This window comes from Microcaecilia unicolor, chromosome 6 (genome assembly GCF_901765095.1).
Source record: "Microcaecilia unicolor chromosome 6, aMicUni1.1, whole genome shotgun sequence".
NCBI lineage: Eukaryota > Metazoa > Chordata > Amphibia > Gymnophiona > Siphonopidae > Microcaecilia > Microcaecilia unicolor.
In genome coordinates this window covers 90,321,490-90,335,527 of record NC_044036.1, presented here as the reverse complement: position 1 = coordinate 90,335,527, position 14,038 = coordinate 90,321,490, and the positions used below count along the sequence as shown (strand labels likewise).

The 14,038-nt window shown below is 50.4% G+C and overlaps 1 protein-coding gene across 3 annotated transcripts in view; it reads right to left on the bottom strand.

The window, feature by feature from the left end:
- RALGPS2 (Ral GEF with PH domain and SH3 binding motif 2) overlaps window positions 1-14,038 on the bottom strand; it is a 677,704-nt gene that overhangs the window by 478,431 nt on the left and 185,235 nt on the right. For all 3 annotated transcript variants that reach the window (XM_030206437.1, XM_030206439.1, XM_030206438.1), the window contains one exon: window positions 13,506-13,598. In XM_030206437.1, the coding sequence (XP_030062297.1) occupies window positions 13,506-13,598 (93 nt within the window). The remainder of the gene's footprint in view (window positions 1-13,505; window positions 13,599-14,038) is intronic.

Below are 14,038 nucleotides of genomic sequence, written 5' to 3'. Positions count from 1 at the left end.
CTCGACAAGGGTTCAAAAGGCGGCTTCTGCAAGGCTCTTAGCACCAGGTTGAGATTCCACGCAGGCACCACTGAGTGCAGAGGAGGGCGCAGGTGATTAACTCCCTTGAGAAAACGCACCACATCTGGCTGCGAAGCCAGGGAAGCACCCTTCAGGCGGCCCCTGAAGCAAGCCAGAGCCGCTACCTGGACTTTAAGGGAACTGAACGACAGGCCTTTCTCCAGACCTTCTTGCAGGAATGCCAACACTGAAGAAATTGGAGCAGTGAAGGGAGAAAGTGAGCCTGCTTCACACCACGCTGCAAAGGTACGCCAAACCCTGGCGTAAGCAGTAGAAGTACAGCGCTTCCTCGCTCTCAGTATAGTGGCGATGACCTTGCCTGAGAAGCCCTTCTTCCTCAGACGCTGCCGCTCAATAGCCAGGCCGTAAGACCAAAGGGGGAGGGATCCTCCATCACCACGGGACCCTGATGCAACAGGCCCTGCTCCACTGGCAGTCGCAGAGGGTCATCCACTGAGAGCCTGATCAAGTCCGCATACCAGGGACGTCTGGGCCAGTCCGGACCCACCAGGATTATCCGGCCCGGATGCTTTGCCACCCGGTCTAGCACTCTGCCCAACATGGGCCAGGGCAGGAACACTTAGAGAAGCTCCTGTGTCGGCCACTGTTGGAGAAGAGCATCTACTCCCAGGGATCGAGGGTCCCCTCCTCTGCTGAAAAAGCGCGGCACTTGGCAATTGGCCGATGACGCCATCAGATCTAGGCTCGGCTGGCCCCAGCGCTTCGTGATGTCCAAGAACGCCTGAGCCGATAACTGCCACTCTCCGGGATCCAAGGTATGGCGACTGAGAAAGTCCGCCTTGACATTCATGACTCCGGCAATGTGGGCCGCTGACAGCTGCTCCAGGCTCGCTTCCGCCCACTGGCATAGATTCATGGCCTCCTTGGCTAGAGGGGCGCTCTTGGTACCTCCCTGGCGGTTGACATAGACCACAGCCGTGGCATTGTCCGACAGGACCCGTACTGGCTTCAACGCCAGTATCGGGAGGAACTGCAATAGCGCCAACCGAATGGCTCTGAGTTCCAGGAGGTTGATAGACCACTTTGCCTCTGCAGGAGACCAGAGCCCCTGCGCTGTCCTTCCCAAAAAGTGGGCTCCCCAGCCCGTCAAAGAGGCGTCCGTCGTGACGACAATCCACTCCGGGGTGACAAGAGGCATCCCTGCAGACAACTTGTCTGTCTTCAGCCACCAGCTCAGCGCCTTGCGCACTGCTGGGTCCAAGGGAAGGCGCACAGCATAATCCTCCGACAACGGAGTCCAGCGCTGCAGCAGAGAGTGTTGTAGTGGTCTCATGTGAGCCCTGGCCCAGGGCACTACTTCCATCGTGGCCGTCATAGAGCCCAACAGCTGCACATAGTCCCAAGCCTGAAGCGGAGAGGCTACTAAGAACTGGTCCACCTGAGCCTGAAGTTTGACAATCCGATTGTCCGGAAGGAACACTCTGCCCAATTGGGTGTCGAATCGAACTCCCAGATACTCCAGGGACTGAGTCGGACGCAGCTAGCTTTTCTCCCAGTTGATGATCCACCCCAGGGAGCTCAAAAGAGCAATCACCCGGTCTACAGCTCTGCCGCACTCAGCATAAGAAGGGGCTCGGATCAACCAGTCGTCCAGATAAGGATGGACTTGTACTCCTTCCTTTCGCAGGAAGGCCGCGATGACCACCATTACTTTGGAGAAGGTCCGCGGAGCAGTAGCCAACCCGAACGGGAGGACTCTGAACTGGAAGTGTCGGCCCAGGACTGCAAAACGCAGAAATCGTTGATGAGGAGGCCAGATGGGAATATGTAAGTACGCTTCCTTGATGTCCAAGGATGCCAGAAACTCCCCTGCCTTCACTGCTGCTATAACAGAGCGGAGAGTCTCCATGCAAAAGTGCCGAACTTTCAAGGCCCGATTGACCCCTTTGAGGTCGAGGATAGGCCGTACAGAACCTCCTTTCTTTGGTACCACAAAGTAAATGGAGTAAAGTCCCTTGCCAAGCTGATTTTCTGGCACCGGAACGACCGCACCCAGGCGGATCAGATTGTCCAAGGTCTGCTGCACTGCCACAGCTTTGACCGGAGACTTGCAGGGAGAGTGCACAAACCCGTCTCTTAAGGGTCGGCAGAACTCTAGCTTATAGCCGTCTCTGATGACTTCCAGCACCCAAGCGTCTGAAGTTACCCTGGTCCACTCACCCAGAAACGAGGACAGGCGTCCTCCAATCTGCACTGGGCCATGGACCAGGACCCCGTCATTGGGTACGAGACCCTGGGGGAGGACCGGAGGGCGCACCTCCGGGACGGCGGTCTCTGCGAAAGGAATGCTGCTTGGGGGAGAAGTTCCTCTTGAAGGAAGAGGGGGCAGAGGAGCCCGACTTGCCCGGGCAATACCGACGGGCTTCCTGCAACCGTCCTCTGGAGTTACCGGGGCGAGCCCTGGCCCGAGCCCTGACCTCTGGTAACCTCTTGCCCTTAGACGTGCCGAGATCGGTCACAATCTTGTCCAGCTCGACCACAAAGAGCAGCTTGCCTTTAAAAGGCAACTTAGCCAGGCGGGACTTAGAGGCGTGGTCAGCAGACCAATGCTTCAGCCAAAGCCACCGCCGCGCAGAGACTGTCTGAGCCATACCTTTAGCTGAGGCTCTCAAGACATCATACAGTAAGTCTGCCAAATAAGCCAAGCCCGATTCCAGGGCCGGCCAATCAGCCCTCAAGGAAGGATCCGAGGGGGAAGCCCGCTGCACAATCGTCAGGCACGCCCTGGCCACATAGGAGCCGCAAACTGAGGCCTGCAAACTTAAGGCAGCCGCCTCGAAGGACGACCTTAAGGCTGCCTCCAATCTTCTGTCTTGGGCGTCCTTTAGGGCCGTGCCACCTTCCACTGGCAATGCCGTTTTCTTAGTCACCGCAGTGATTAAAGAATCCACGGTAGGCCAAAGAAAGGCCTCCCGTTCACTTTCAGGCAAAGGATAGAGGCGGGACATAGCCCTAGCCACTTTGAGGCTTGCTTCCGGGACATCCCATTGAGCCAAAATTAAGGTGTGCATGGCATCATGCACGTGGAAGGTTCTAGGCGGGCGCTTCGTCCCCAGCATAATGGCGGAGCCAACAGGGGCTGAGGGAGAGACGTCCTCTGGAGAGGAAATCTTCAAAATGCTCATGGCCTGCACTAACAGGTTGGGCAAATCCTCTGAGCGAAAGATCCACGCTGCAGAGGGGTCATCCGCTCCATCCGAGCGGGAATCCGTCTCCTCCAAGGAATCCCCAAAGGACCGTTGGGAGAACTCAGATACGCTGCCCTCATCTACATCAGAGGAGACAAAGTCCTCTAAGGCCTGGGAATCCACCCGAGGGCGTTTACTTCCGGGGGCCTCAACCCCTTTATCGGACAAGGGAGCAGGGGCAGCGTTTTACATAAGGAAGGCCTGATGCAGCAGCAAAATAAACTCGGGGGAGAAACCCCCCAGACTGTGCACTTCAGCAGCCTGGGCCACAGCCCTAGACGTACCCTCAACCGGCGCTCGCAAGAGCAGGGGAGAAACATGCTGCGCATCCAAGATGGCGTCCGGCGCGACACTCTGCGAAGGAGCCGCACGGGAAGAACGGCGCTTAACTTTAGCCGCTTTTTTTGCTGTCGCCAAAATCAAGGGCGGCCATGGCATTAACGTCTCCCAGCTCAAGGGCGGCCCAAGAAGAAGCCGTCCGAGCAGAGTGGCCGGCCAAGATGGCGGAGGCGAGCAGCGGGGGATGGGCGTTTATGGCGGGAAAAACCGCCGCACCGGAGGAAGAACCGGGACACTGACCGGCCTCCAAACTGACACCCAACAAGGGCGAATCAGACTTTAAGACCCCCGCATCCCCGCTAGAAGCGCACACGCGGTCCGGGGAGCGATTCTTCGCGCCCTCGCCCTCCGACGCCATAGGCCACGTGGAGATCGATCGGGGAACCCCCTGCCCGCTATAAAAAGGTAAAAATTACCTGCTTCTCGCTCCGAGCTGTAACGAACTGGTGTCCCAGTGAGTAGCTGCAATAAACGTTGAAATAAACGCCCTTAAGGACGTCCAAAATTTTTTTTTTTTTTTTCAACGGAGCCAGCGGGAGGGGGGAGAAAAGGAGGGACCTGGCACCACCAGGATTGCACTAGCTCAAGAAGAGCCCTCAACCCCAGGTACTCAACAAAACCTAAAAATTAGGCTTGGAGACCTAGCCAGAGCTGCTGCTGTGTGTGACCACCACCTGCTGAGATAGAGAACATACTGAGGAGTTTCCGGCAGCACATGACCACATATAGGGAGGCAAAAGGATTTGCTCTCTATCTCCACCTGCTGGTAGATGGACACAACCCACCAGTCTATGGATTGATCAGCATGATGATATGGAATAGGATTCTAAACCCCAAAGAGATTCTGCAGTACTGACTGTCGCGTCGGGTATCCTGCTCAAAGCAGTAGTGTGATGTGAATGTGTGGCGTGAAGACCACGTTGAAGCTTTGCAAATCTCTTCGATGGAGGCTGACTAAGTGAGCCACTGACGCAGCCATGGCTCTAATATTATGAGTCGTGACATGACCCTCCAGAGTCAGCCAAGCCTGGGCATAAGCAAAGGAAATGCAATCTGCTAGCCAACTGGAGAATGTGCGTTTTCCGATGGCGACTCCCCTCCTCTTGAGATCAAAAGAAAAACAACTGTGCGGACTGTCTAAAGGGCTTCATCCGCTCCATGTAAAAGGCCAATGCTCTCTTGCAGTCCAAGGTGTGCAAGCTGCTTTCACCAGGGTGGGCATGAGAACGGGGAAAGAATGTTGGCAAGACAATCGACTGGTTCAGATGAAACTCCAACACCACCTTTGGCAGGAACTTAGGGTGCGTGCGGAGGACTACTCTGTTGTGATGAAACTTAGTATAAGGTACATCTACCACTAGGGCCTGAAGCTCACTAACCCTATGAGCTGAAGTAACCGCCGCCAAGAAAATGACCTTCTAGGTCCAGTACTAAAGATGGTAGGAATTCAGTGGCTCTAAAGGAGCTTTCATCAGCTGGGTGAGAACGACACTGAGATCCCATGATACTGGTGCAGGTTTGACAGGGGGCTTTGACAAAAGCAAACCTCTCATGAAACGAACAACTAAAGGCTGTCCAGAGATAGGCTTACCCTCTACATGACGATGATAAGCACTGATTGAACTAAGATGAACCCTTACGGTCTGGAGACCAGACTCAGATAAGTGTACAAGGTATTCAAGCAGAGACAAGAAAGAGGATCTACGGCCTTGCTGTAACACCAGATGGCAAACCTCCTCCATTTCAAAGAGTAACACCTGTTAGTGGAATCTTTCATGGAAGCAAGCAAAACCCGAGAGACACCCTCCGAAAGACCCAGGGAAGCGAATTCTAGGCTCTCAACATCCCGGCCGTGAGAGCCAGAGACAGGAGGTTGGGATGTAGAAGTGAGCCCTCGTCTGAGTGATGAGGGTCAGGAAAAACTAAAATCTCCACGGTTCTTCGGAGGACAATTCCAGAAGAAGAGGGAACCAAATCTGAAGCAGCCAGTAGGGTGCAATCAGAATCATAGTTCCACGGTCTTGCTTGAGTTTTAGCAAAGTCTTCCCTACTAGAAGTATGGGAGGAAATGTATATAGAAGACCTGTCCCCCAATGTAGGAGAAAGGCATCTAACGCTAGTTTGTCGTGAGCTTGAAGCCTGGGACAAAATTGAGGGACTTTGTGATTGACTTGAGTGGCAAAAAGATCCACCGAGGGGGTGCCCCACGCTCAGAAAATCTTATGGGCAACGCCCATATTCAATGACCACTTGTGAGGTTGCATTACCCTGTTCAACCTGTCGGCCAGACTGTTTACGCCTGCCAGATAAGTAGCTTGGAGAAACATGCCGTGACGGCGTGCCCAAAGCCACATCTGGAAGGCTTCCTGACACAGTGGCGAGATCCAATGCACCCCTGCTTGTTGGTGTAGTATATCGCAACCTGATTGTCCGTTTAAACTAAGATAATTTGGTTGGACAGCTGATCTCTGAAGGCCTTTAGAGCGTTCCAGATCGCTCGAAGCTCCAAGAGGTTGATCTGAAGACCTGTTTCCTGGGGGAACAGGCTCCCTGAGTGGGAAGCCCATCTACATGAGCTCCCCCCCTAGGAGAGATGCTGCCTCTGTCAGCACTTTCTGTGGCTGAGAAATTTGGAATGGTCGTCCCATGGTCAAATTGGATCGAATGGTCCACCACTGAAGAGAATTCCGAAAGTCAATAGAGAGTTGGATGACATCCTCTAGACTTCCCGCAGCTTGACACCACTGGGAAGCCAGGGTCCATTGAGCAGATCTCATATGTAGATGTGCCATGGGAGTAACATGACCTGTGGAGGCCATGTGCCCCAAGAGTCTCAACATCTGCCGAAGTGTGACTTGCTGAGACATCCAAACCGTGGACTCCAGAGACAGAAGGTTGTCTGCCCGTGTCTTGGGGAGATAGGCCCAAACCGTTCTCGTGTTCAGCAGTGCTCCACTGAATTCCAAGTCTTGAACAGGTGTGAGATGGGGCTTGGGGTAACTTATTACAAACCCTAGTAGTTTCAGCACCTGAATAGTCATCCGCATGGATTCCCGAGCACCATCCTCCGAGGTGGTCTTCACAAGCTAATCGTCGATCTGAAGGCGACGAAACAGTGTGACAAGGCGGTGGCTGTAGCTAGAAGGTTTCTCTCTATACAGCCTAGCAGTGTGACCAGCAGAAGAAAAGAGGTTTTAATTCCCCTGTATAAGTCATTGGTGAGGCCCCACCTAGAGTACTGTGTTCAGTTTTGGAGGCCGTATCTTGCTAAGGATGTAAAAAGAATTGAAGTGGTGCAAAGAAAAGCTACAAGAATGGTATGGGATTTGCGTTACAAGACGTATGAGGAGAGACTTGCTGACCTGAACATGTATACCCTGGAGGAAAGGAGAAACAGGGGTGATATGATACAGACGTTCAAATATTTGAAAGGTATTAATCTGTAAATTAACCTTTTCCGTAGATGGGAAAGCGGTAGAACTAGAGGACATGAAATGAGATTGAAGGGGGGCAGACTCAAGAAAAATGTCAGGAAGTATTTTTTCACAGAGTGGTGGATACTTGGAATGCCCTCCCGCGGGAGGTGGTAGAGATGAAAACGGTAACGGAATTCAAAAATGCGTGGGATAAACATAAAGGAATCCTGTTCAGAATGAATGGATCCACAAAGGTTAGCCGAGATTGGGTGGCAGAGCAGGTGGTGGGAGGCAGGGCTAGTGGTTGGGATGCAGGGCTAGTGTTGGGCAGACTTCTACGGTCTGTGCCCTGAAAATGGCAGATGCAAATCAAGATCAGGTATACACAAAAAGTAGCACATATGAGTTTATCTTGTTGGGCAGAGTGGATGGACCGTGCAGGTCTTTCTCTGCCTACTATGTTACTATGTCGAGGTAAGGGAACACATGCAGTCCCAGTCTGCATAGCGACGCTGCAACTACTGGTAGGCATTTTGTGAACACTCTGGGAGCCGACGCTAGGCCAAAGGGCAGCACGCGGTACTGAAAGTGTTGCATTCCCATCCGAAATCAAAGATATTTCCTGTGAGATGGAGGTATCGGGATGTGTGTGTAAGCATCCTTTAAGTCCAGAGAGCATAGACAATCGTTTTCCTGAATCATGGGAAGAAGGGTGACCAGGGAAACCATCCTGAACTTTTCTCGGACTAGGAATTTGTTCAGGGCCCTTAGGTCTAGGATGAGACGCATCCCCCCTGTTTTCTTCTGCACAAGAAGTACCTGGAATAGAATCCCAGACCGTCTTCCCCTGGTGGAACAGGTTCGACTGCATGGGCCTCTAGAAGGTACCTGCTTGTGCAGAGAGCTGAACGAATGAGCTCTCGTGGGCAATTTAGAGGTTTGGATTCCAGATTGAAGGTGTATCCTAACCGGACTCTTTGAAGAACCCACCAGTCAGAGGTTATGAGAGGCCACCTTTGGTGAAAAAAACATTAAAATCCACCCAACCAGCAAGTTGTCTGCCACAGACAATTTTATTGTGGCTATGCCCTGCAGGAGCCAGTCAAAAGCCCGTCCTTTGCTTTTGCTGGGGAGCAGTAGGGGCCTTGGGCGCACGCTGTTGATGGGAACAAGCGCGCTGGGGCTGAGCCTGAGCAGGCTAGTGAGATGCTGGAGTGTACCTACACCCAAAATAGAAATAGGGAGCACTCTGTGATCCACCAAAATACCTCCTAGTTGAGGAAGTGGAAGCAGAAGGTGCCCGGCAGGAGAGAGAAGCCATAGCATCTGTGTGCTTCTTGATCTGGTCAACTAGATCTTCCACATTCTCTCCAAAAAGATTATCCCCTCATGGAACATCTGCAATTCTTTGCTGGACCAAATGGTCAGGGTCAGAAACACGCAGCCATGAGAGTCTGCACATTGCTACACCCCAAGCAGAGATCCTGGATGCTACATCAAAGGTGTCGTATGTGCCCCTGGCCAAAAAGTTACGACATGCCTTCTGATGCTTGACCAGCTGGCGAAAGGTTCGACCTACTCCTGGGGGAGGGCATCGACCAAACTAGGCAGCTGCCGCTCTGAGTTCCACAAGTGGATGCACGTGAAGAACTGGTATGACTGTATACAGGCAACGAGCATGGCGGCCTGATACATTTTCCTTCCAAAAGAATCCAAGGTCCTAGCTTCTCTGCCTGGGGCACCAAAGTATAGTCCCTAGAATTCTTGGCCCTTTTGAGGGCAGAGTCCACCACCATGGAGTTGTGGGGTAACTGAGACCTCATCAACCCAGACTCCCCATGGATCCGATACTGGGAATCTGTCTTCTTCAGGACAATGGGGGCAGACAGAGGGGATGCCCAGTTTCACATAAGGACTTCCCTGAGTACCTTATGCAAAGGAGCTGTCAATGCCTCGCTAGGTGAAGGGGTATAGTCCAGGACCTCGAGCATCTCAGCCCTGGGCTCATCCTCCACATCTACGGGGAATGGAATGGCCTGAGCCATTTCCCGTACAAAAGAGGAGAAGAAGAGGCTCTCAGGAGGAGACAGTCTCCTTTCAGGTGTAGGGGAAGGTTCAGAGGGAATCCCAAAGGACTCATCTGAGAAGTACCTGGGATCTTCCTCTGACTTCCACGAGCGCTCTTCCTCGGTGTTGGAAAGCACTTCCCTCAGTGACCTCAGAGACTGAACCCACCTCGATGATGAAGACCCATGGTCTCGATGGCGATGCCAAGGGGCCAACCCCCCGCATGGACCGCGGCGAAGCTTCCTCCACTGACATCGATGGGGAGTCAACCTGGGTGGCCGCCGATACCGAAGCCACGGGTAAAGGGGCAGATGCAGCTGCAGCAAACGAAACGCTGGGTGGAAGCACCCCCGATGCCGATGCAATTTGCTGTAGCAGTCCTTCCAGAAGCACTGGAAGCAGGGCCTGAAGCAGCTCATCGAGAGCCACCATCGGAAAAGGCTGTGGGCCGGTAGAGCTTTCAGAGCTGCCTGGGGTTCGGGAGCACGAACCAGACTGTTGGAGACCGACGCATTGGCACCTCCTGTATGGAGGGGGAGCGGGCGTCCCAATGCGACGCTTCTCGGGTGCCGATGTCCTCGGTGCCCTGGAGCTCCTGGCACCATGTGTCAAGGAAGAACAGTGTCGGTGATTCTTAGCCGTCGCTCGATGCACCTCATCAAGGCTCCTCAGTGCCGACGAGGACAATGTCAAATCCCCACGTCTCCTCGGGGTTGGGTCCGACGGATGGTTCTGGATGGCCTGCATAGCAGGAGGCCTTTGAGGCAGGTGGAGACCCACTTGATGCCTCGCTGCTCCCAGTGTGTCAGCAGCCATGCCTACCTCCACACCCGACATTGATGCCTCCTTTGATGCCGACCTCAATGCCCATGTCGAAGGACCGGACCAAGCCCCAAAAAGATTTTCTCTCTGGGCTTCTCAAGCCAGTTGAGTCCTTTTCTTCATACGAAGACAAAGGGCACGAGATGAGCTAGCCTAATGCACTGAATACACCACGAATGGGTATCAGTGCCAGAGATGGTCCAGTTGCACCGAGAACAGTGTCTGAAGTCACTGGGAGTCTTCCATGTGACTGCCCTAGCCAAATAAAAAAAAGCAATTGTGCTGAAAAGAGAAGACCCGGCCAAGTGAATTTTAAAGATTGTTTTTCAACTCTGTCTTCGACCGAAAGTAACTTTTCTTGTAAATACAAAAAACAAGTTGGAATGCAGAAGATAAGACACAGCTTTAACTAATTTGGTATGTGAAGGGGAGGATGGTGTTTGTTTTTGGAAGTCCAGCTTGGCCACCTGGGCTTGGGAAAGCATGTGACCACATTCCCACAGACCTAAGCAGAGAAGCATGCTGTAATTTTCCTTAGAAGCATTCTGTAACTTTCCTTAGGACCAGTTCCTGGTCTAAAGCTCCTGGCTCTCGTTGTGAACCAGCCCCCCCCCCCCCCCCCCCCCCCCCCCCCCACAGCTGATGTTAAGAGCCTGGATGATGTAAGGACCAGTGATGTTGTATGTATGTATTATTGCTTCTTTTCTTGGTCTAAGAACTCTTGGCATTGCTTAGATGTAGAGACCAGTGATGTAATGATTGTTTATACAGCTAATCATTGTATATATCCTAATCATTGTAGAATTCAGCTCCTCTAATAAAGGTTTTCATTTACTTATTACGAATCCAAAAGAATCCACAGTAGTCTGTGTCAGTGAGACAGGCTGTAAATCCATAGCAGTTCACCGAGTCGGCCTAAGGATGGCCGCAACTAAAAATAAAGGAAACTTGACAAGGGTCAAACAAAGAAAGTAAGAAATTAAAAGGAAACTTATTTTTTTAACAATATAGAAAATAAAGAAAAAATAAAGGCTAAGCGCCGCAAAAAACAAGCACAGAAGGCTCTCCCGGGTGAAGAAGCGGAGCCAGAAAAAATCTGCTGTTGCTCACGCGGAAAAAAAGTAACTGAGGAGTGCAGCCACGAGGTGAGCAGAAAGGCACTCAGCGCATGTGCAGTCGGACGTGCATTGTGATCAGAAGGATCTAGCAAGTTTTTGTTATCTGGAATGCTGGTTCCAGGGTCAGAGTAGATTGCCAACCGACTTGTGAGGATTATCAGCCTGCTTGTCCTCAGAGAAAAAGTGTATTCTCAGTCATTGGTTGCTGGAGGAAGCCCCTTCCTTCTGGTGGTGCAATAAATTTCATACCCTAATGCTTTGGGAGTCCCATAGTGAGCAATGGACATTAAAAAGGAAAAGAGCTTTTCTTTTGGTATGAAGTGGTTACCTCTCTATTCTATCGCCTAGAGCTTGCACTTAATCTTAAATAGGTTTCAGAATCAGCATTAGGTTCTCTTCTGTGATTCAGGGTTTCTATCTGGCATGAGGTGGGTTGGAAGGAGGGGAGGGGAGGAGAGGGGTGGGCATTCTGTTCGACTTGCATCTATTGTGGGAGCTGATGAGGACTATAAAGCCCAGGTCGGAGGTCATTTGTCTTTTCAATCCTCGTCTAGTGATACTTTCTAGGAGTGTTAAAGAGGTGGGCAGGGTGGCACAGGGCTGAGTTAAGGAATGGCTACTGTATGGTTACTTGCTGTTCTCTGATGTGGGATGCTGGGATAGGGAGCAAATTAGTAACCTGGGGGGGGGGGGGGTATTTAAGATTGATTTGTTCTCATTAGAATATTGCTTCCTGTTTTATGTGAAGGCGTCCTTTTCATCCTAACATAGTAACGTAGTAGATGACGGCAGAAAAAGACCTGCATGGTCCATCCAGTCTGCCCAACAAGATGAACTCTACTTTTTGTGTATACCTTACCTTGATTTGTACCTGTCCTTTTCAGGGCACAGACCGTATAAGTCTGCCCAGCACTATCCCCGCCTCCCAACCACCAGCCCCGCCTCCCACCACTGGTTCTGGCACAGACCGTATAAGTCTGCCCAGCACTATCCCCGCCTCCCAACCACCAGTCCCGCCTCCCACCACCGGCTCTGCTACCCAATCTCGGCTAAGCTCCTTAGGATCCATTCATTCTGAACAGGATTCCTTTATGTTTATCCCACGCATGTTTGAATTCCGTTACCGTTTTCATTTACACCACCTCCCGCAGGAGGGCATTCCAAGCATCCACTACTCTCTCTGTGAAAAAATACTTCCTGACATTTTTCTTGAGTCTGCCCCCCTTCAATCTCATTTCATGTCCTCTCGTTCTACCGCCTTCGCATCTCCGGAAAAGGTTCGTTTGCGGATTAATACCTTTCAAATATTTGAACGTCTGTATCATATCACCCGTTTCTCCTTTCCTCCAGAGTATACATGTTCAGGTCAGCAAGTCTCTCCTCATACGTCTTGTAACGCAAATCCCATACCATTCTCGTAGCTTTTCTTTGCACCGCTTCAATTCTTTTTACATTCTTAGCAAGATACGGCCTCCAAAACTGAACACAATACTCTAGGTGGGGCCTCACCAACGATTTATACAGGGGGTTGCAGCCATCTTTGACAGCAAAGACAGAGCAGTAACTGTAGGCTCTGCACTGTAAGTTCATTTTCAAAAGTATTGTATTCTGATTTTTTTCTGAGTTTATATGGGGAGTATAATACTTGATTTTGTCTCTACAGATGGTCCTTTTCCCTGCTGCAGCTTTTTCAAGCGAAACACTGGCCATTGTTGATGGGATCAATGATGTCTAATTTTGTTACATATACACATACATATAAGTTCACTGTTTTGTTTTGTGGCACATTTTATAAAAAATTATATATTATTTTTTGTAAAAAGATTTGGAAGGTTTTTGACCGGTGAAGTGATTGTCCTTATTATGGCTTCAACTGAGATAGACTGGGAACTCTGAGGTCTTGTCCTTCAAAGAACATGTATGAAATTAGTAACATTCTGTATATAACAAATTATTTTGTGACCTACAAAGAAGATTGTGTTACTTATTCTTCTCTTACACTGATGTTGAAATTGTTTTGGTGAGAATGTGTTGCGTGAGTAAAGCCAATGTTCATCCCTGGAAATGAACTACGAGAAGTTTGATCTACTTCAACCTAGACTGGCTACTGTCAGACAGGATGCTGGGCTCGATGAACCGTGGTCAGACTCAGCATGGTTTTTCTTATGTTCAGTGGCATGGCAGGTCAAAGCTGGAAGATGTGAGAAAAGGTATGGAACACTTTGAAAAGAAAAAAAAAAGAAAGAGATGCCAATGAAGTAAACAGAGATGGAATAAAGAAGAAAAAGTTGGAGATTACAAGGAACAAAGCAGAAAACAGAGCTTGGGTCTCTGACAGTGGTGCTAAAATATAAACAGCGCTTGACAGAGGGGAAGTCAATTGTCTTGCACATCTCCAACGTTATATGTACAACAAACCTATACACCTTTAAAAAATTAGAGGAACTTATCACCTTTCATTACAATATACTCACCGCCCAAGTTTTCGTAAGCCTGAAGATGGGAGCACTTTGTAAACCAGACACCACAGCCATTAGGGAATGAAGGTTCTTCAGCTCATACAGTTTCTACAACGCAAAGAAATAACTTATTTTTAAAACATCCATAGGCGAATGGAGAAAATATATCCACTTTATTAATAAACACTATGCTATTGTCAAAGAATTTGAGAGTAGAGTAGAAACCAGTGGGAAAAGGTTTATCCCATACTGACTTTTCTCTCCTTCTGGGTCTGTAGAGCAGAATCTGTGCCAATTCATTTTTTTACCATTATGTGGATCCTCAAAATCCAGGGTTCTTTGAATTTTTTCCAAGCAGGGGCCACTTTGGGCAAACATTTTCAATGTGAAAGCCAGGGCTGTTGTGGGACAAAGCAGCCAGCACACTGACTAAGAGGGAGGGGTTACCCTCCAATGATACAAATTGATTATGCCTAAATGGCAGGGTCAAGTGAGTCATTTAAAATAAAGTTTACTCCCCTATACACTTTCTTCCTCTGTCTTTCTCC